The sequence below is a fragment of the Monodon monoceros genome, unplaced genomic scaffold, assembly GCF_005190385.1.
Source record: "Monodon monoceros isolate NGI ecotype Baffin Bay Population unplaced genomic scaffold, NGI_Narwhal_1 Super_Scaffold_7, whole genome shotgun sequence".
NCBI lineage: Eukaryota > Metazoa > Chordata > Mammalia > Artiodactyla > Monodontidae > Monodon > Monodon monoceros.
In genome coordinates, this window is record NW_021703784.1 from 48199861 (window position 1) to 48221600 (window position 21740).

The window sequence follows — 21740 nt, forward strand, 5'->3', positions numbered from 1 at the left end:
TATGCAAATACTACTGATGTCATACATTGGGTCTTTTTTCATTGTGATCTTTCCTGGGTGTATTATGATTTTAGAAAGTGGTGTATGTTATATATATTATATATATAGTGACTGAAGAAACCTGGCTTATTTTTCAGTCTTACCATGATCTCTTACCTGGACCTTTCAGTAGCCTTTTGTTTACTCTTCTCCCTTTCTTTATCATCTCATTCTCCAGGCCAGTCTCCACAGAGCAGCCAGAGCGATCTCTTTAAAACATGGATCAGAATAACTCCTACAGCTCTTTAAGGCTTTCTCACTGCTCTTTGTGTTAAACTCCCTACTGTGGCCTACCTGGCCCTGAGCCTCATCCCACACCACAATGCTTCCCCTTGTTCACCATGTTCCAGACACTGTGGTCTCCTTTCTGTTTTTACAACATGCCAAGTCTCTGAGCCTTTGTATTTTCTGTTCCTTCTTTCTAGAGTTCTTCCCCTGGCTGGCTTCTTCAGGCTTTACCCCCAGTGCCACCTCCACAGAGAGGCCATCTATGTTAGTTTCTTAGGGCTGTTGTAACAAAGTACCACAAACTGGGAGGCTTAAAACAACAGAAATTTATTTTCTAACAGTTTTGGAGGCCAGAAGTTCAAAATCAAGGTGTCGGTGTGATTGGTTCCTCCTAGGGAGAATCTGTTCCATCTCTCTCCTAGCTTCTGGTAGTTGCTGGCAATCCTTAGTGGCTTGCAGTTGCATAATTCCAGTGTTGTCTTCTGTCATCACGTGGCTGTCTTTCTTTTGTATATCTGTGTCTTCACATGGCCTTCTCTTTGTATCTGTCTCTGTGTTTCTTCTCTTCTTATAAGGACACCGGTTATATTGGACTAAGGGCTAACCCTATTCCAACATGACCTCATCTTAATTAATCATATTTGTAATGACCTTATTTCCAGATAAAGTCACTTGCTGAGGTTCTGGGAAGAACATGAATGTTGGGGGAGACATTATTCAACGCAGTACACCTTCCCTGACTCTCAATTTAAAGTAGGCTGCATTAGTGGATCTATATCTATAAACATACTCACAAGTTATTTATTTCTAGCCATTGGTGAGCAAGGCACTTCATTAGACCACATTTCATGCATTGTGCTCAATTCTGGGCACACCGTCCATGAAAGGGAAGATAATTGAACGAGGTTGTGAATGGGGTTGTGAAGATTTTAGAAATCATGTTATATGGGTAAGAACTGGGGTTTTGCTCAGCTGGAGAAGAGTAGATTTGGGAAGTCATCACAGCCCTCTGCAGGAGGACCATCCCTTCAGAGGAGGGGGAATACGGACAATTGGACTGTAAATTACATACATACACAGGTCTGTATCCTGTACTTGAGAAGTATGGTTTTGCCTTTTTGGGGGTGGGGGTGGGGGTCTTTATCGTTTTACCTTTTACCAGATACCAGCCTCCATCTCTTCCATCATAAAGGAAGAAAAACATTAGTTTGTCCCCCTCATCTGTGGTTTTCCTTTCCACAGTTTCAGTTACCTGCAGTCAACCTTGGTCCAAATATATTAAATGGAAAATTCCAGAAATAAACAATTCATAAGTTTTAAATTGTATGCTGTTCTGAGTAGTGTGATGAAATCTCACACCTTCTGCTCTGTCCTGCCAGGACCTGAATCATCCCTATGTCTAGCGTATCCACGCTGTATATGCTACCCTTCTGTTAGTATGGGAAAAAACATAGAATATGTTCCCTTTGTACCCACAGGGAATTGGTTCCAGGACCCCTCCACGGATATCAAAATCCACGGATGCTTAAGGCCCTTATATATCGTACTATACAATGGCATAATACAGTTGACTCTCTGTATCTGTAGGTTGTGCAGCCAAATATATGGGTAAGAATATGGAGGGCTGACTATATTGGGTTTGCTGACTGTATAGGGTTCAGCACTACCTACAGTTTCTGGCATCTGCTGGGGGTCTTGGAATGTACCCACCATGGATGTGGGGGGGATTACTGTATATGAGTTCTGGCAAGATTTTCCACTTTTTAAAATGGAATAAATATAACATAGTTTAGATTCCCTTGCAATTCAGCAAGCAGATTTCAGCAGCATTTGCCTGTGATGGAGAGGACCTCATGGCTTTGGGTATTCATGGCTTTGGGGATACATGGACATCAGGGATGACCTCAGCTCCCTTGCCTCCTGTTCTCTGTCACAGCCTCTTTATGAAATTCCTTTCCTAGTAGTTTTATCCAGCCATTAAACTTCTCTACTCCTATCCTGGGTGGTGGATGTCTGTTGAAGCAAACCCACAACTAGGTAGATTGTTGTACCTGCAAATTTAGTCTCTAAACTCAGGGATCCTATGAAGGCCTGAGCATCAGTTCCTTCTTCCATGCTGCACTTTCACCTCTATCTTCAAATCATTGCCACACTATGCCCTTTTACTCTCTTTTAGTAGATAGCCTTGCCCCCTACTTCAGTGATTAAAAAACTTAGTTGTTGTACGAGAGGCGTTTTAGCCAGAACCCCGTCAGTGTTCTCCTTTTCCACCTAGAGATGTAGTTCCTTCTGTACCCATCTGTTTCCCAAAGGAGGAGGGGTTCCTCCTGTCCAAATCAAATCCCTCCATCTGTGTCTTGACCCCATTTTCTCCTGTCTCCTCAGAATCTCCCAGCATCACTAATCCCCCTCTCACCTATAGTCTCAACTATTCCCTCTAATCACTTTTTGCCTTTGGGCATTATACCTTTACCATGTTTCTTTCTTCTTCATAAAACTCTTTGTGGAAAAACATATCTTACACATTGCTCAAATCGACATTTTGCAGCACATTTGGGTATACTGAACACTAGTATGCTGCTGAATGATCCAGTATAATATACATTTTACAAGAAGCTGTCATTCAGGTTAAATAACTGTGCACTGCCAGAGAGCCACAGGTTTAAGTCCTTTACAGCCCTAAAAACTGTGACTATAACCCTGTCACAAGGTCATACCTGACCTTTTAGGTTATATACTTCAGTAAAATGCTGATTAGTCCTTCCCTTGCCCCTCCACCTAGATGCTGGCCTTTTGTCTATATTAATTTGTAGGTATTTATCTTCCTGTTTCTCCTCCCAGCAGAGGGCATGCAGTTCCTGGTTCCTCAGCAGCCTGGATAACGCTAAACTCTTATGAGTAGGGTTTAGGTTTTATGCTTGGGTTCTTCCTCAGGCACGTGATTTGTCACTGGGCAAAAGGCACATCTGACTACAGCATTCTGCAACTCTTCCAAAGCCAGTAACAGACCCATGCAATAAATGAATCCTCACAAACTTGATCGTGGGAACTTTGATTTCCATTCTCATTGCTTTGAGTCATGCTGTTCTCTGAAGCTGTGTTGGGTTTGTTTTAATACCATCTGCAGAGCTAGGATGTATGCATGCGTGCATTTATTCTGTGTATGGTCATTGATCTTCTACCATGTGCCAGACATTATTCTAGTCACTGGGGACTTAGCAGTGGACACAACAGATGAAAGTCTCTGCCTCATTAAGGCTCTATTTCTAGCGTACCTATTTCATTCACTGTTGGTTTAGAGAGGCAATCTCAGATTTCAGTTAGGTTTCTCTTTATAGGGAGATTTTCCTATGTACATCAGGTGGCAGCCTGGTGAATCTAATCTCATCTCCCATCCCTTCTCCTCATGAATTATATATCTTCTGCCACAAACAACAGCAGTTCCTGAATATGCTTGTTCTGCAGTGTTCCTCACGCTCCCTTTGCTTGACATGCTTTTCTGTACTTGGAAAAATTCTTGTTACTCTTCTGAGTTCACCTCAGATATCACTTCTTTGGTGAAGCCTTGCATGATTCCTTCAGGTCGGAACTTAACTTCTAAGCTCCCACAGCACTTTGTATATAGAACTTAAACCATACCATCTTGTGATTGTTTATTAGTATGCTCATCACTTTTTTTACATTCAAAACTTGAGAGATTGAATTGTATCTTACTCCGTTCTCTTTCCTAATGCCTGTCACTAATGAATACTCAATACACATTTTTAAGTGAAAGAAAAAAAATTTTTTTTAAACATCTTTATTGGAGTGTAATTGCTTTACAGTGGTGTGTTAGTTTCTGCTTTATAACAAAGTGAATCAGCTATACATATACATACACCCCCATATCTCCTTCCTCTTGGGTCTTCCTCCCACCCTCCCTATCCCACCCCTCTAGGTGGTCACAAAGCGCCGAGCTGATCTCCCTGTGCTATGTGGCTGCTTCCCACTAGCTATCTGTTTTACATTTGGTAGTGTATATATATCCATGCCACTTTCTCACTTTGTCTCAGCTTCCCCTTCCCCTTCCCTGTATCCTCAAGTCCACTCTCTATGTCTGTGTCTTTATTCCTGTCCTGCCCCTATGTTCTTCAGAACCATTTTTTTTTTTAGATTCCATACATGTGTTAGCATACAGTATTTATTTTTCTCTTTCTGATTTACTTCACTCTGTATGACAGACTCTTAGGTCCATCCATCTCACTACAAATAACTCAATTTCGTTTCTGAGTCATATTCCATTGCATATATGTGCCACATCTTCTTTATCCATTCATCTGTCAATGGACACTTAGGTTGCTTCCATGTCCTAGCTATTGTAAATAGAGCTGCAATGAACATTGTGGTACATGACTCTTTTTGAATTATGGTTTCTCAGGGTATATGCCCAGTAGTGGGATTGCTGGGTCATATGGTAGCTCTATTTTTAGCTTTTTAAGGAACCTCCATACTGTTCTCCATAGTGGCTGTATCAATTTACATTCCCACCAACAGTGCAAGAGGGTTCCCTTTTCTCCACACCCTCTCCAGCATTTATTGTTTGTAGATTTTTTGATGATGGCCATTCTGACTGGTGTGAGGTGATACCTCATTGTAGTTTTGATTTGCATTTCTCTAATGATTAGTGATGTTGAGCATCCTTTCATGTGTTTGTTGGCAATCTGTATATCTTCTTTGGAGAAATGTCTATTTAGGTCTTCTGCCCATTTTGGGATTGGGTTGTTTTTTTGATATTGAGCTGCTTGTACATTTTGGAGATTAATCCTTTGTCCGTTGCTTCATTTGCAAATATTTTCTCCCATTCTGAGGGTTGTCTTTTCATCTTGCTTATGTTTTTCTTTGCTGCGCAAAAGCTTTTAAGTTTCATTAGGTCCCATTTGTTTATTTTTGTTTTTATTTCCATTTCTCTAGGAGGTGGGTCAAAAAGGATCTTGCTGTGATTTATGTCACAGAGTGTTCTGCCTATGTTTTCCTCTAAGAGTTTGAGAGTGTCTGGCCTTACATTTAGGTCTTTAATCCATTTTGAGTTTATTTTTGTGTATGGTGTTAGGGAGTGTTCTAATTTCATTCTTTTACATGTAGCTGTCCATTTTTCTCAGCACCACTTATTGAAGAGGCTGTCTTTTCCCCGTTATATATTCTTGCCTCCTTTATCAAAAATAAGGTGACCATATGTGTCTGGGTTTATCTCTGCACTTTCTATGCTGTTCCATTGGTCTATATTTCTGTTTTTGTGCCAGTACCATACTGTCTTGATTACTGTAGCTTTGTAGAATAGTCTGGAGAAAAATTTAATATAAATGTGATTTAGTATAATATAATTTACATATGACTATAGTGAAATAGAAATATAAACATCATATGTACATAATACGTGTATCTTAAAGGAAATCTTAAGTGTTTACAAATCTATTTGCTAATTATCTTATAGGTATAGAAAAATGCACCATCCTAAATCCAGAATCCTCTCATTCTCTTTTAGAGTGACTTTCCCCCGCAAGGGTAACTACTAGTCTGACTTCTAACAGCATGCATTTTGAACCCTGACTTTAAACTATGTGAATATATCTTTATTTAAAAAGAAAGATGTAAAATAATTGACATTTTTTTATCTCAGGTTTTTTCATTTAAGAGTTTGGACTTGAGATTTAAGTTCCTTTACTGTCCTAAAATTTTATGAATCTAATATTTAAAACCTAACGGTTCTCCTGCTTTACTATTGGATTGGCCAAAAAGTCGTTTGGGTTTTTCCCATAACACGGAAAAACCCGAACGGACTTTTTGACCAATCCAATATTTATACAACAGCGCCCTCTGACTATGTAACATTTACTAACATTTGGATATTTAATAATTGCAGTGACACTTTATCTCTAATTTGAGAGCTTAAAATGTGGGCAGGTAATTCTAGTGGTACAGAGCTTCCTGAAGCCACAGGAAGTTATTGATCGTGTGGTGCTCTCACAGAGCTGTTTAGCCAGCAGATGATGCCAGAATCTTCCTCTGCTGAAACACCTGACTACTGTTGGACAAAACATGTTATTTCTTGATTTACTGGAATGTTTTAGGTGTTCTTAAGGGCAGGATATCTTCACCTTTGTTTTAGTAGAGCAGAGAATATTTTGATGTCATAGAATTTTAGTAATTTAGAATGGGATTCTCGTTTTGGGGTCCAAAGTCTTTGGTCAGGGGAAAGGAGGCTTCCTGAACACTGTAGAATTGTGTTGAATCCATTTTCCTACCAAGTATATACTATTGAAAATAGTATATACTGTTTTTAGATGCTGTTGTGATATTTATTTATACCACTATTGAATTTATAATAGCTTCTCTTATATTTTCTCAAGCACTGGCGTGATATAACATGATATAAAGTGTCTGAGAACTTTAACATTAACAAGAGGACCTTTTACACAGAAATGTGGGGGACCACATTAGGAAGATTTGGACTGCATTCATTTAATAATTATTTATAAAGTGTCTGTCTTGTACAGGGGCACTGTGGTAGCTATTGTGTTCTTGCCTTTCTAACAATTCATTTGTAGGTGTAGGAAGCTGGATAGCCAAACTTTTTCCACAGTGGACTCTCTCATATCTTTTTATTCCCTTCCCAGTTTGTTTTATCTTTAAGTAAATAATTTATATCTAAGAGTTTCTTTTTTGAGACTAGGAGCAGGTTACAAATAATATACAGAAGGAAGGAATACAGTTTTCTCTATTAATATGGACAGAAAGATGTGTGAAGATATGCAGCATCTTATTACATAGAAGGATGATTTCACTTGAAGGTTATCTCTGAGGAAACTTCCACCTTCCTTGTTAAAATGGAAACTAGACCTGCTAAGTTTGGCAATAAAGGGAGCATTCCTGTGGGAAGGGAATGACATTCCTTTTTCTTGGACTCACCTTCCTCTTGGAGAGACTTGTGATTCGTTTCCTTATCACCACCACCACTCTCATCAAGGGATACTGTTTCCCTTTTAATTCTTTTAAGTCAGATTTACTCTCCAATCTTTCCTGGTATCTTTGTAGTACAGATGAACAAAGGTAGAACGTTCAAAAGATTCTTGAAAGGTTCTGACATAATAAAGTAGAAATAAACCTAGTCACCCATGATCTGACTCATAAGATATGGCTTGCTCTCCCGTCTTGACCCAGTTCTGTGGCTACTTCTGGGTGAGGGACAACTTAGTAGGACTCCACTCATAGGACTTTTCTCCAACTATAGACCTAGATCCTGCCTAAACCCCACCTTCCTTTCAGGTTTTGGTTCCTTCTTTGAGAAATTGTGTCCTTCTAACATGAAGGTGTCTAGCCCTTCAGGGGAGATCAAGCTTGCCCAGAAACAATGTCGGTCTCCATTTAGGAACTCTAATAGAATGTAATGCCATAATTCCATAATTAATACAGGGTACATACATCAAATGGAAGAAAGAACATCTTATTTCATTTTAACATCTCTGGATTAGAATTGGAGACCAGAGAGCCCTCTTTCAAGGTGCTTTAATGTATTGGAGGTGTGAGTCTATTTTTTTGTCTTGTATATCTCTGAGTATACTTTTCATATGTTTAGTAAAATTTCAGTTAACTATTATCATATATCTGGGTATGTAAATGAAACCAACTGTATACTGAGTTTCTTAAAACTAAAAGCTACTAAGAGTCAATGTGATTTTTTTTTTTTTATCAGCAGCCTGATTAAATGAGTTAAAAACAATATAGTAACAATTCTGGAGTCAGGTCAGTGAAAAGACCATATGCTTCAGTATAACTATTAGTATGTATTTGGGGATATGTACTTCATTTTGCAAATGAACATACTCTAGTGTCCCCTGCTGAAGGTTGAAGTTTGTAGCCAGCCCTATCTGCCATAGTGTGTTACAGTGAAAAAAAGCAGGCTGGATTTTGTCAGAGGTAGGATTGGGTAGTGGATAAAGCACATGAAAAACAATTATATTTGACTTTTATTTATTAGTTATATTACCTTGGACAAGTTATCTGACCTCTCTGAGCTTCAGTGTCCTTATTATATAAGACTGGTATAATGAACGTGCCCCCAGAGGGTAATGGGGAGGATGGTGAGGTGATTTGTGTAAAGCACCAGCACAGTACCAGACACCGAGCAGGTGCTCTGTGTTAACCCTCACTCCAAGTTGCCACCAAAACTGTTTCTAATAGATGTGATGTTCTTACAGGTTTTTCTGGGTGTAAATTTTATTTTTGAGCAGTTTTAAAGTCCAAATAGTTATTTTTGCCACAATAAACTATTTAAAGGATGTTGTTCTCTTTATTCCTTCTTGCCTACCCATTCTCATGGATCTCTTTATCCTGTACAAGGTGAAGAAGGGAAGCATCTCTTGGAATTTCTGGGACCACATTCTAGAAAGGACTGCTGTGTGTGACTAGAGGTGTTTTTACTTTTTGAGGTCATGCCTGTGTGGCTTTTACAGTGCTATTAATTATTTTAGTTATCTCAATACACCAAATTGAAAAAACAATTAAAAATTCCAGGTTTGCCTCTGACTTGTAACCTTGACCAAGGCACTTGACCTCTTTGAGTCTGGTTTCTTCAGTTGAACAACGCAGATCAAATGGCTTCTACGTCCCTGTCTCCTTCTATGTTGTGATTTATAAAATCTCTGTTCAGGAGCACAGGACTGTAAGTGGCGTGCAGGCCTCAGTTCTCAACAGCAGAGGGCATGCTGCACCTAGTATGCTGGGTCCTTAGGTATTGGAAAATATCTATAGTTGTGTAGCCCGAAGTTGATATCGTTGATAATTAGGAAGAGTCAAGAAAATTCTGCAAATTAATGTTTTGTAAATGATATTTCACTACCTCTTTCTAGCTGTTTAATATTTAGGTGAAGCACTCGAGATAGGAGATTTTGACATTCTAAGGGTATGTCCTATAATTCTGTGAAGAGCTTCATCACTGTCTGCCTTATTTACCCCATCTAAGTACTCCATGCTTAGGACTGGTGTGCAGATGGGATGGAGTGGAGAGCTAACATTCACTGAGCATGTATTATATACCAGGGACTATACCTAATACTTTGGATATGTTTTCTCTAATCTTCACAGCAATCCTTTGAGTTATGTGTTATTATCCTTATTTTATATAGGACAACAGCGGGGCTCACAGAGGTTAAGTGACTTGCCTGAGGCCCCACAGTAGGAATTCAAGTTTAGATCTGTTGACTTCTAACCTGCTTTCTTTCTGTCATACCAGAGTTCCACCTGCTTTTCGCCAAGCTAAACAGTTAGGGATTGCTAGGAGCAGGAGTGCCCTGAGAGCAGCCACAGAAGGAAGTTTGGCTTTCTCTGTCTAAAGTTCTTGTGGCTCTTGTAATTCTAGATACAGGCTCTTCCTCTGGCGAGAATTTTTTTACCATATACATTTAACATGATATATACAAACACATACCCATGTTTTCAAATTTGAAACCTTTAGACTGTATTATTGAAATAGGTTTCTTTGTGGGCTGCTTTTAAAGGGAACGGTGATATCTCATTTTACAAGGCTAGGCTCTAAAGTCAGTGGGTAAGTTGAAAATCACTATGGCAGAATTATCTTTGAGAATACCAGGAGAAGGCATCTTGTTAGAGAGCTGTGTACTTCCTTCCTTTAAGTCCAACACAGCTAGTCCTTCCTCCTTTGTTGAAACAGTTGATGGTTTTTCCTGTTGAGCTTCAAATGATGCAGTTGGCTTGTATTTAGGGGCCATGTTGGGTGGTAATTCACATCTTTAAACATCAGAGTTTCATTCAGCATACTGAGATGCTTACATATTAGAAGTATTCTGAAACCTAGATCAAGAGAAGGAATAGCAGATTCTTGTCTTATTTGGGGGCTTATGCTAACTCATTGTTCTCAAAATGTTAGCTGTACATCAGAATTACTTGGAGGGCTTGTTAAAACACAAGTTACTGAGTTCTACTCCCCACAGTTTCTAATTCAGTAGGCCTGGGATTCAGCCAGAGAATTTGCATTTTTAACAAGTCCCAGATGAAGCTGATACTGATATCTAGGGACCTCATGTGGAGAAACACTACTAATTTGAATGGAAGCAAGTGGAATCACTTGTCTATCTTCCCTTCACTGTTTGCCTGTTTCTCTTGCTCTTTTTTACTTTTAGGCTTAGTGGGTATAATTGAATTAGTTTAAGTTAAATCAAGGAGCTGTGGCTCAGCTAACTCTTTATCCTGTTGCTTAGTTTACTACTTGGCCTAGAACAAGTACTTGGCCCATTCAATAGATGCTTGTTGAATAAGTGATTGAGAGAGTTAACATATGTCATGGGAGGAGTTTTTTAGCACATGGACATCATTATTATATACCTGTTCCATACAGACTGCTTATTTTACTGAAAGGTAGATAGTCTTTATATTAGAACAGCTTGTATTTTAGGACTATATATGGTGATGATCGTGGACATTGGGAAGTGTGCATTAGGTGCAGTTTTGAGAAACTTGCATTTTGGGACCTCTGGTATGAATGTGAAGTATGCATGTATGTGTGTGTGTGTGTGTGTGTGTGTGTGTGGATGGAGTGGGTGCAGGAAGTTCCATCTGTTTTAGAACGGCCAAGGGAAATCTTACAAGATCTGGATTAGGTCAGAACCAGCTCCTGCCCCAGGAAGGCTGGAGCAGTACTGGATCAGCCTATGTGTGCCCCAGAGCACCCTGCATTCTCACTCCTGTCCCTCCAAAGCACTGAAGAATTCAAACACTATGACCCTAAAGGCTCAGTGGGCTCTGTACTGTTGGGTAACTCTTTAAATTCAGATAGTTGTATATGAACTTTACCATATTATAGGGTTTAATAATTGTATTTTTTAAATGGTGAGTTTATTAAGAGAAGGGTGAAAAAGCTCAAAAAATATATTTAAAGTGCAATGTAAGCTTAAAATTGTGTCATTCTGACATGTTTTATATTGTATCTCACAAAGTCTCAGTATCCAGTGTGTTTTTTTCTCTCAGTGTAGATTATATTTTTTCCTTTAAATTCATTTTACTTTTTTATGCTGAAGTATTTTCAAGTAAATTATAAACTGCATGACGTTTTCTCTCTAAATCCTTCAATGTACAGCTGTAGAAAAAGAAAAACATTTTTTTATGTAGCCAAAACAATATGATCACTCTTAACAAAATTAACAAGTCCTTAGTCTCACCTAATACCTAGTCCATATTTAAATTAGCCCAGTTGTCCCTAAATTGTCATTTATATCTTGTTTGTTCAAACCAAGATACCATCTGGAATCATGCATTGCATCTGATTATTATGTTCCTTAAAATTTATTTAATCTAAAACAGTCCTTTTATCAGGATATTGCCTTGCCTTTTTCTTGTAAAATGTCTTACCTTTGGATTTGTCTGATTGCCTCTTCAGAGTATCTTCAGTTTGTTTTCCTGCCCTTTGTATTTCCCAGAAACTGGAAATTAGATCTAAAGACTGGACTAAGCTAGAAGTCGAACATTTTTGGCAAGAATTCATCATAGGTGAAATGTGCTTTGTGTTGTACCATGTGAGGAGATACATAATTCCTGTTCACACCACTATTAGTGATGCTGACTTTGATTACTAGGTTAAGGTGATGACAGCCTGATCTTGTGACAGTATTCTCTATGGTATTACTTTGGAAGTAATATGAATGTTCATTTTCCTGTCATCCATTCTCCTAATGCTTTTAACACTATTTGGTAATTCTTGCCTGAATCAGTAACTTCACTAGGGTTTGCCAAATATCATTTTTCTAATTCTGTCATTCCTTCTGCATTAGCTGACATTTGGTAAAACAGAGCTGTTTTTCATCAACTGGGACTATTTGGTACCCTGAAATATAATTCTATTGGAAAGGCAGGTTAAATGTTGAGTTCTTTACTTTTTTATTTACAACTTCTAAGTGAGGAGTTGGTTTAATAAATAACTTAAATGGTGGCGAATGAATATTTTTCTTGCTTTTTCTTTTTTGATATCCTTATGGAGTAATGGATTTTCATGAATTGAACGTTTCAATCAACTACAATCATTATTCTTATGTTCAATTTGTTTTATGTTCAATTTATTAAAACTTTAGCCAATGATAGTCCTTTGTAGTTGTCTCCTATATTTGTTAGATATAACTCCATTAATTTTTGAGTGCTTCCTTGCATAGGAAGATGCATTGGTTTATCTCGTAGCTTTCTTGTCCCAAATGTCAGGCAGCCATTTCACTAACAAGCCCTATTCGTTTTAGTGGGAAATAGTATTAGATACCAAAATCCTGGCCCTTGGAATGTTAATTGTTATTGGGGTGACAATGTTTATAGACCTTTTCAGTGGTCTGTTTAGTCCTTGAATTTTGATATTAAAAGTTTCAATAATGAAAATTCAGGTAGTAAGGAATGTCTGTATTTTAAAAATGAATAGGTTCCAATTAATAGGTTCTACTGTTTCATTCAATTTTAACGTTATTGTTTTTAAGTAGCTACTTGATTTTATAATTGTATCTTTTGTCTTACACTGAAAATCTTGACCACCAATAACATTGCTTTATCTTAAAATATAAAGAAAATAATTTCAAAATAACAATATCAATATTACTACTACTAATGAAACCAAGTGAAGTTTAAATTTTTTTGTGATTTTTGTAGCATAGATTGATTTTAATGGAAGAATAAATATAAATACTTGTTTGATATTTAATTACTTTCCTTTGAAATATGTCTTGTCTGTTTCTTTTTTGTCATAGGTTGATCATTTTGGATTTCATACTGATAAAACTTTTAAACAACGGTACCTAATAGCTGATAAACATTGGAAGGAAGATGGTGGATCTATACTTTTCTACACTGGTAATGAAGGGGACATTATCTGGTTTTGCAATAATACGGTATGTGCAGATTTGTGAAACTCTGGGCTCAATTTCCTTCTTATGATCAACTGGAAAAAATCTTTTGCAGTATATATGACTGAGTATTTCTGTATTGTGAAGTTCTTTAAAAAATAACAAAAAGATAAACTCACAGATAATAGAAAAACAGAAAAAGTACATGAATAGGCAGTTCACAAAAGAATAAATACAGATATCCAACAAGCCTGTTCAGCCATAAAGAATTACACATGAAAAGAATGAAATACTGTTTTTGGACAATAGAATTTTAAAAGATTAAAAAAAAAATCCCAGCTTATTTAACGATTGAACAAGGATATGAGGGAAATGGGAGTGGGAATGTTATGGCATATAGTTTATTATTATTATTATGGTCTCTAGAATGTGAACACAAGGGCAGGAATTTTTGTTTATTCAGTGTTGTATGCTCAGATCCAGGATTGTGCTAGGCATATAGTAGGTACTCAATAAATATTTGTTAAATGAATGAATTAATAAAATCTAAACAAAGCCAGTGCAAATAAGAAAAAATAATACAAGTTTGATTGTCAAATAGGAATGGACAAAGGTAAAACTGTAGCTATATTTTAGCTTTCCTGTTCTACCATTTTTCTTATATTTGTGAGGGTAAAAAAGTGTAGCTGTTATCTTGCTTCCCTGACTATATATTCTGTCATCTTTTATAGTAATGCTTGAATCTGTTAACAAAACTTAATTTAGGAGGACACATGGAAGGAAGAAATTTTCCTTTTTAATGTTCCAGAGCTAAGACTAGAAAATGGCAACTTTCTACCGAAAAGATAGTCTGTGAATTTCCTTAGAGTGAGGACTGAATCGTATTTTCTCCACTGCCAATGTCTGGCATGGTGCCTGATATTCAGGAGGTCTTAGTAAATGTTGAACTGAACTGCACTGAAAGCAAAGATATGAACCCAATTATACTGTGTTATCACATTCCACATTTCTGATTATTTCCTTAGGAATGCTAATAGTCTAAATATGTTAGTTGAAAATAAAATAATTCCCTAAGAGCTGAGATCCTAGATATCTGTCTCTCTTAGATGAGTGACAGATGAAATCAGGACTTACTTTCCATCAGATTCCTGCTCTGTTATTCTGTGAAACAACTGAGGCTGCCTTGTCTCCCTTTCTCTTTCTAATGTGATTTCTCTTTTATGCCAAGGCCACGGGGCAGCTTCTCCTATCCAGTTATTTTCCCAGCTCCTGTTCTTTATCATAGGTAGGCAACTGTTCCTGCCTGCACAGACCCCACTGCTCTGACAGGCACTGCAGCATAATTTAATAAGACTTGCTGGGAATCTCTGACCTCTGAAGTGGTAGAAAGGAAGAGCTACTCAGGGTAGGAAGAGTCCCAGGTACCTGATAGAGGCAGATCCTAGAAGGACAGATCTTGACCCTTTCCCAGCCCTAGACACACCTTCCTTTACATACTAAAATGTTTGGGTTGCATATTTACATATTCTGGACATTTATTTATTGAGAGGCAGTATAGCATAGTGGTCAAGAGTGAAGATGTCAGCCAGTGATAAGATTTGAATTCTGGTTTTGCCACTATGCTTTGTGACTTTGAGTAAGTTTCTTATTCTGTGCCTTAGTTTTTATATATTAAACGGTTATAATAATGTCTAGTTAATTGAGTTGTTATGAGGGCAAATAAGAATTAGGAACTTAGAACAATGCTGACACATAATGTTATTTAATATTAATATGTTACATGGACCTCTTTTGAAAAATAAAACACCCTGAAATAGGTGCAGGTAAATAATCAATACAGTTGCTTCCTCTCAAACCCTGAGGTCAACTCCTCTGGCTATTTTGATGGATGATCCTTACCCTTAAGAAGCTCATAGTCTGGTAGGGTCAGACACACATGTAAGCAAATATTACAGCAAAGTAATAGAGATCTATACCTAGCACAGTGGTGTTGAGAGGAGGGTGTGATCAGTAAGCCATAGTGGGGGCAGGCAGAGGAGGGCATCTTGAGCTGGTGTTACAGAATCTGTAGATTCATGGCAGGGAATGAGCAAGGTGTTAAGAGAGAAAATGGGGGTTATTGAAACCATCACAGATATCAGGTTAAATTCTCTGTCCTCACATGCATACAGCTCTTTTAATTGTTCATTTATTGGTCAAGACAAACAAAAAAAACTTAGAGGTTCTTAGTCTTTGTTAGGGAGCAACAGCTCATTAGAAAACAATAATGTGCACAGGGAATGACAGGTAGTTTTAATCTGTGCTAAATCTAGTCGATTGAAGTTGGGCACCTAGAATGCTTTGTTAAGAAGGATTCTGAGGGCACAATTTGAGGTAAGGGAAAAAATGCAATGGTTGATTAATGACCAGCATTATGTGTGGAAATAAGGAGGTCTTACTGCACTTGATGGTTGTGTTCTGGAGCCAGATGGCCTGTGCTTGAATCTTAGCTCTGCCACTTTCTAGCTGTGTGACTGTCACAGGTTATTTAAACTCTTGTGCTTCAGTGTCCTTGTCTGTAAAATGGGTATAATCAAAATGCCTATCTCTTAGATTGTTGTGATAATTAAGTGAATACATATAAAGTTCTTAGAAGGGTATCTGACAAGTTGTAAGCACTCAATTAATATTAGCTATGGTTAGCTACTATTTATCTTCATGTAGATAAGATTAACCTAAAACCCAAGGGAGTCCAATATGTTTATTTGTACTGTTCTCTTTCATGTTATAAATAAAAGTTATCTGTGAGCAGACAGATAACTTAGTTATCCGCAGCTCTTTCCTAGATTTTTTGGCACACAGTGCAATTTGAAGGCTATTTTAGACATAATGTTGATTCTGAGGCTAGAGTGTCAGAATAAGGAGAGTTGGAATGGCTGGTAGTTGAGCAACTTGGGCTTATTTTTAATTGTTTAACTCTAATACAGTGTGAGATTGATGTGCAACAGTGAAACAGCAATTATATTGTTTACCTGTGGAACAAATATGAATTGTGCAGCTTCTCAGAGAACTCTTTTTGGTCCATTTCATGAGTTGCAAAGAGATTCAGACTTTTTTTCACGACCTGATTTTATCCTGTGAATTTGTAAATTCCTCCTAGGGGTTCATGTGGGACGTGGCTGAGGAACTGAAAGCTATGTTGGTGTTTGCTGAACATCGATATTATGGAGAGTCCCTACCCTTTGGTGCCAACTCCTTCAAGGTAAGTGTATTTTCTACTTTTAAGTTTAGAACATTTTCTAATTACATGTCCCACTGTAAGAAAGAAATGATAGCTTTAAGTTGAACTGCCTGAAATTTCAGTAATTTGTATTTAATCTTTACTTTTTATGTATAATGATCAGCCTTTAATTCAGTGTGATGAGGCTAGCCTTCACCAGGCAAATCTTAATCTATGGCTGCAGAGATTGGAGGGAACTTTTCAGTGTTTAAAAAATGTCGGTAAATAATCCGCTTTATAAATTGTACACTTAAATTATTGGGTCTACCACTGGAAAAAAATGTAATGAGTGTGCAAATGTTTGCTTAGTAAGGTGTTTTTCAATAAAATAAGGACAAATCATCACTGTGATTCAGTGAGGCCAACTGGCCACTTGGATTCCCTTCTGGCCTTTCTGTTCTCACAAGGAGCTTTGGCCTCAGCCAAAGCTACAAATCTACACTTAATAAGCCAGGACACCTTTTCCTCAACTGAGTCACTCATGTACTACCCTTGTGATTCTGGCTGTATGAATTTGCCATCTGTATTATTATTCACTGACTATTTTTCTTTAAATAACTCACTTTTTTTTTTTTTGCGGTACGCGGGCCTCTCACTCCTGTGGCCTCTCCCGTTGCGGAGCACAGGCTCCCGGACGCGCAGGCTCAGCTGCCATGGCTCACGGGCCCAGCCGCTCTGCGGCATGTGGGATCTTCCCGGACCGGGGCACGAACCCGTGTCCCCTGCATCGGCAGGCAGACTCTCAACCACTGCGCCACCAGGAAAGCCCCTTTTTTTTTTTTTTTTTTGATGTGGACCATTTTTAAAGTCTTTATTGAACTTGTTACAATATTGCTTCTGTTTTATGTTTTTGTTTTGTGGCCCCGAGGCACGTGGGATCTTAGCTCCCCACCAGGGATCAAACCTGCCCCCCCTGCATTGGAAGGAGAAGTCTTAACCACTGGACTGCCAGGAAAGTCCCACAACTCACTTTTCAAACTTAGTGTTATCTTAGTAAGGCTTTATGTACTATTTTTCTCTAAATTACATTGAAATAAAACAAGTATTACATTAAAAATGTTTGCTCACTACCTAAGATCATCATGCATACCACCGTTATACCATGCTTTTGGAGAAATCTGAGTTAGAAATGATTGGGGTTAATCATTTTCTAGGCTTCCTGTTTTGAAAGGACTTTTTATTTTTATTTTCAGAGGTTTTATTATCTCATGTTATAAATAAATAAATAATAAATAGTCCTTGTTTTATAAATGAAAAGCAGAGCAATTTGCTGATATTTGTTAGGCTACATGGGAAACTCTATCCTTTAGCTTATTATTTTGCATAATTATCTGATTAGGGGAGTTGACAGGTCCTGAAACCATTGGGAGGTAGTCAGCTTGTTGCAGATAGAAACATAACCTCCTCTCCTAGGTCCCTGTGGTTCATACGTTGCTAGCAAAATGGCGGTAAGGGCTGTCTTTGATATGCTTCCTTCCCTTCATGTGCTCACAGAATTTGTCAGTAGCATAGGGGAGTATTACAGATATACTGTGAGAATTGGAAAAAAACTGCACTCAGCTATACATAGTGCCATGAAAACTGGAAGTAAAGAATAGTGACAGACAGTGAGAGAGAAGGTAAGAAGCCAGAAAGCATACATCTTGGATAAGAGGGAAGGTTAAAGGAGTAGGAAAGAGGAAAGATGGAACGCTGGTTCCGAAATATACCAGGTGATGGGAGTAGTCATAGTGGTGAGACTAAAGTATGAAGGTCAAATAGGATAGTCTGATATGGGTATGTAGGTGTGTTAGTCATCTATTGCTACATAACAGTTTACCTTAAACCTTAGTGGCTTAAAACATTTATTTTCTTACAGTTCCTGTGGGTAAGGAATTAGGAGTGGCTCAGCTAGGTGGTTCTGTTTCAGGGGATCTCATGAGCTTAAGATGTCAGTTAGTGCTTCAGTCATCTGAAGACTTGAGTGAGGCTGGAGGACCCTCTCTGCTCATATGGAAGATCCACATGAGTGACAAACTGATGCTGGGTATTAGTAAGAAGCTTCAGGGTATCCCCTCTTGGGTTTTTCCAAAGGCCTGCTTGAGTGACCTTTTGACATGGCAGCTACCTTTTCTCAAAGTTGACAATCCAAGAGAGCAAGGTAGAAACTGCAGTGCTTTTTATGACCTGACATTGGAAGTCACATATCACTTCTGCCACATTCTATTTGTGTTAGAGCCAAGTCACTAAGTCCAGCCCAAGTTCAAAAGGAGAAGAATTAGTTTTCACCTTTTCAAAGGAGACACTTCATTAGCCTTCTCAGCTAAGCAGGACTCTCAGTTCCACCTTCCTATACTGCAATGAGGAAATTCTCCCTAGGTAGAGAACTAGATGATCGTGGAACTTACTTGCGGGGTATCCTTCTCTCAGGGCTCAAAGTCTTGTGTTGCTTGTTTTCCAATGTCTGAAAATAGTTGTTCCATAGGTTGCTGTTTTTCTTTTTTTTTTTTTTAACTCCAATTTTATACTTGTACATCAGGCAGGCTGATTTGTTCCAGTTGTTGGTATATCAGACATAATAATCATCTTTCTGATGAGGAAGGATGAATTTTATTTTTACTGATGATTCTTACTTCAGTTTTCCACAGGGTTTAGTTTACCTTTGCCTGTATGGTAGCCATTGTAAATGTTTCAAGATTTGAAATAAAATTAGAATAGAGTAGTTGTCTGTTAAGATTAGTATTGTATTCTATCACATTTGTTGTTAACTGTTACTTACAGTTTGTCTCTGCTGTTTCTACTACCTCAACAAGGTCTTTGGTAAATAGCATTTAATAGAAATTACATTTGAATGCAAAATACATTATCTTCTTCCCACAAACTTAAAGTCACTTTTTCATGAGTTTAAATCAGCATTGCTATTGCTTTGACTGGGCGTTTTAACTCAGTTGCCTAGAAATTCTATTTGGAGAAAAGCTTATCTGGCTTTTTTCTGGATCTATGCTATGCCTAAGCTGCTATTATGTGCACATTTATACCCATGTTCTTTGTTATTTTTCTTTAGGATTCCAGACACTTGAATTTTCTGACAACAGAACAAGCTCTGGCTGATTTTGCAACGTTAATCAAATACTTGAAAAGAACAATCCCAGGAGCTAGAAATCAACCTGTCATTGCCCTAGGGGGCTCTTACGGTGGCATGCTTGCAGCCTGGTTCAGGATGAAGTATCCTCATTTGGTGGTTGGGTAAATGCACTTACGTTGGATGTGAGCACTTTCTTAATAATTGTCAAGGCAACCGTAGGGATTTGTTTTGGGTAAAACATGTTCTATTCTGTTGTACTGAGATTTTTAATTTCTATTTCATTAACAGCTGTTATTTTTCTCACCATTTTTGTTCAATATAAGTTTCAATTTTAAAACTTGAATTCGATGAGTTACATTTTTTTCTTTTCCCCTTCCTTGGACTTCTTACCATTTAGAGCTCTTGCATCCTCTGCCCCCATCTGGCAGTTTGAGAATATGGTACCTTGTGGTGTATTTATGAAGATTGTAACTACAGATTTTAGGAAAAGTGGCCCAAATTGTTCAGAGAGTATCCGCAGGTCCTGGGATGCCATTAGTCGACTCACAGAAAAGGGTAAGCTTTAATTAAGAGAAAGGAATCTTGGGATTTTTTACCTTTTAAGTATAAAATTTAACACTTCCCACTTTGTAAGTAAACTTTTTATATATTTAATTATAACATATGTATTTAAGTATAACATATAGAAAAGTACACAAATCAAAATACACAGCTTGGTGAATTTTTGCAAGGTGAATATATAGTGTAATGAGCATGCAGATCAAGAAATCCCCTCAGAAATCTCCTCAAGCCCTTTTCAGATACTACCTCTGCATTTATCAGGCTAATCACTATCCTGCATTCTAGAACCATAGATTAATTTTGTTTGCTCTTGAATTTTTTAGTAATCAGAATTACATAGTATATATTTTTTGTCTCTGCTGTCTTTTGCTCGGCACTGTCAGATAAATCCATTTGTATTATTTAGTTGTAGTTTATGCATTCTCATTGCTCTATATGTTCCATTTGTTTATTTACAAAAGGGAATGATTCAGAATACCAATTCTGGTAAGCTTCATGAAGATAGGCAACTTATCTATCATGAGATTAACCAGTTCTAAAAATATTTTGTTCAATGTTGAAAAAGCATTCTTGGAGAAACTGTATAGAAGACTGAGTTTTCTAAAATACCAAGTGAAGAATGAATGATCTGTAAAGCCCTTCTGTTGAGCAGTGCTTATTAGATTCCAACAATTTGATTCTATTCTCAGGTACTGGCTTGCACTGGCTTTCTGAAGCCCTTCACTTATGCACTCCATTAACAGAATCTCAGGATGTTCAGCGTTTGAAAGACTGGATTTCTGAAACCTGGGTGAATCTGGCAATGGTGGACTATCCTTATGAGTCCAACTTTTTACAGCCTTTGCCTGCTTGGCCTATCAAGGTAATAGGAAAATGTCCTTTCATCACTTTTAATCACATACTTCTCTCTCTTTCTCCTTTTTTTTTTTTTTTTTTTTTTTTGGTGCATTCTCTGACTTTCAACATCAGAGGAAGTCCCAGTGACAAAGGGGCTCTGAAGTTAGTCAAACTCCAAACCTAGGCAAATCCTGGCTTTTGTCACTTTCTGGTTCCTCAAACTTGGACATGTTACCTAGCTCTTCTGAACCTGTTTTCCCATTTGAATAATGGAGATAAAATACAGAGATTACAGAGTTGTATGAATTACAACTCTTAGAACTAAGAACCAACTCTTAGAAATAAGACCAATAGTTGCTGTTAATGGAATAATTACTATGTACCAAATTCTGTGCTCTGCACTTCATATACACAGTTTATATATGTGAGACACATAGAGCTATATAATACGTGGTCTGTGCTTAATAAATCACAGCTGCTGTCAAAGTGCTATGATTCAGTCAACTGCTAACACATTCTAAGTGCTACATATATCATAAAGGCATGATCCCCACACAGCAAGGTAGAGTGGAAAGAGCACTGACTCTGGTTCCTTGTTCAGAACTACCATTTACTAGCTGTGTGATCTTGGGCAAGTCTGTTCTCTTCTTGGGCCTCCGTGTCTTCCTCTGCACAATGGGATAACAATACCTATGTTCTCAATAGGGATGTGCTGAGGATCAAATAAAATATTGGATGTGAAAACACTCTGGAAAATTTAAAGACACTTGACACAATAAATTTTAAGGTTCTTTTCATGCCAGAATTCTTTGTTGTATGTGTTCTTTTTAAGCATTCCTTTGTAAAGAGCATTCCTCTTAGTTTTAAAAACAAAAGCTGGCCAACT

General features: G+C 37.7%; 1 protein-coding gene across 2 annotated transcripts in view; it reads left to right on the plus strand.

Annotated features, from left to right (window-relative positions):
• The window catches only part of PRCP (prolylcarboxypeptidase), a 72412-nt gene that overhangs the window by 25523 nt on the left and 25149 nt on the right, over nt 1-21740 (plus strand). For both annotated transcript variants that reach the window (XM_029209149.1, XM_029209148.1), the window contains exons 3-7: nt 13038-13178; nt 16273-16374; nt 19436-19617; nt 19854-20011; nt 20707-20879. In XM_029209149.1, the coding sequence (XP_029064982.1) occupies nt 13038-13178; nt 16273-16374; nt 19436-19617; nt 19854-20011; nt 20707-20879 (756 nt within the window). The remainder of the gene's footprint in view (nt 1-13037; nt 13179-16272; nt 16375-19435; nt 19618-19853; nt 20012-20706; nt 20880-21740) is intronic.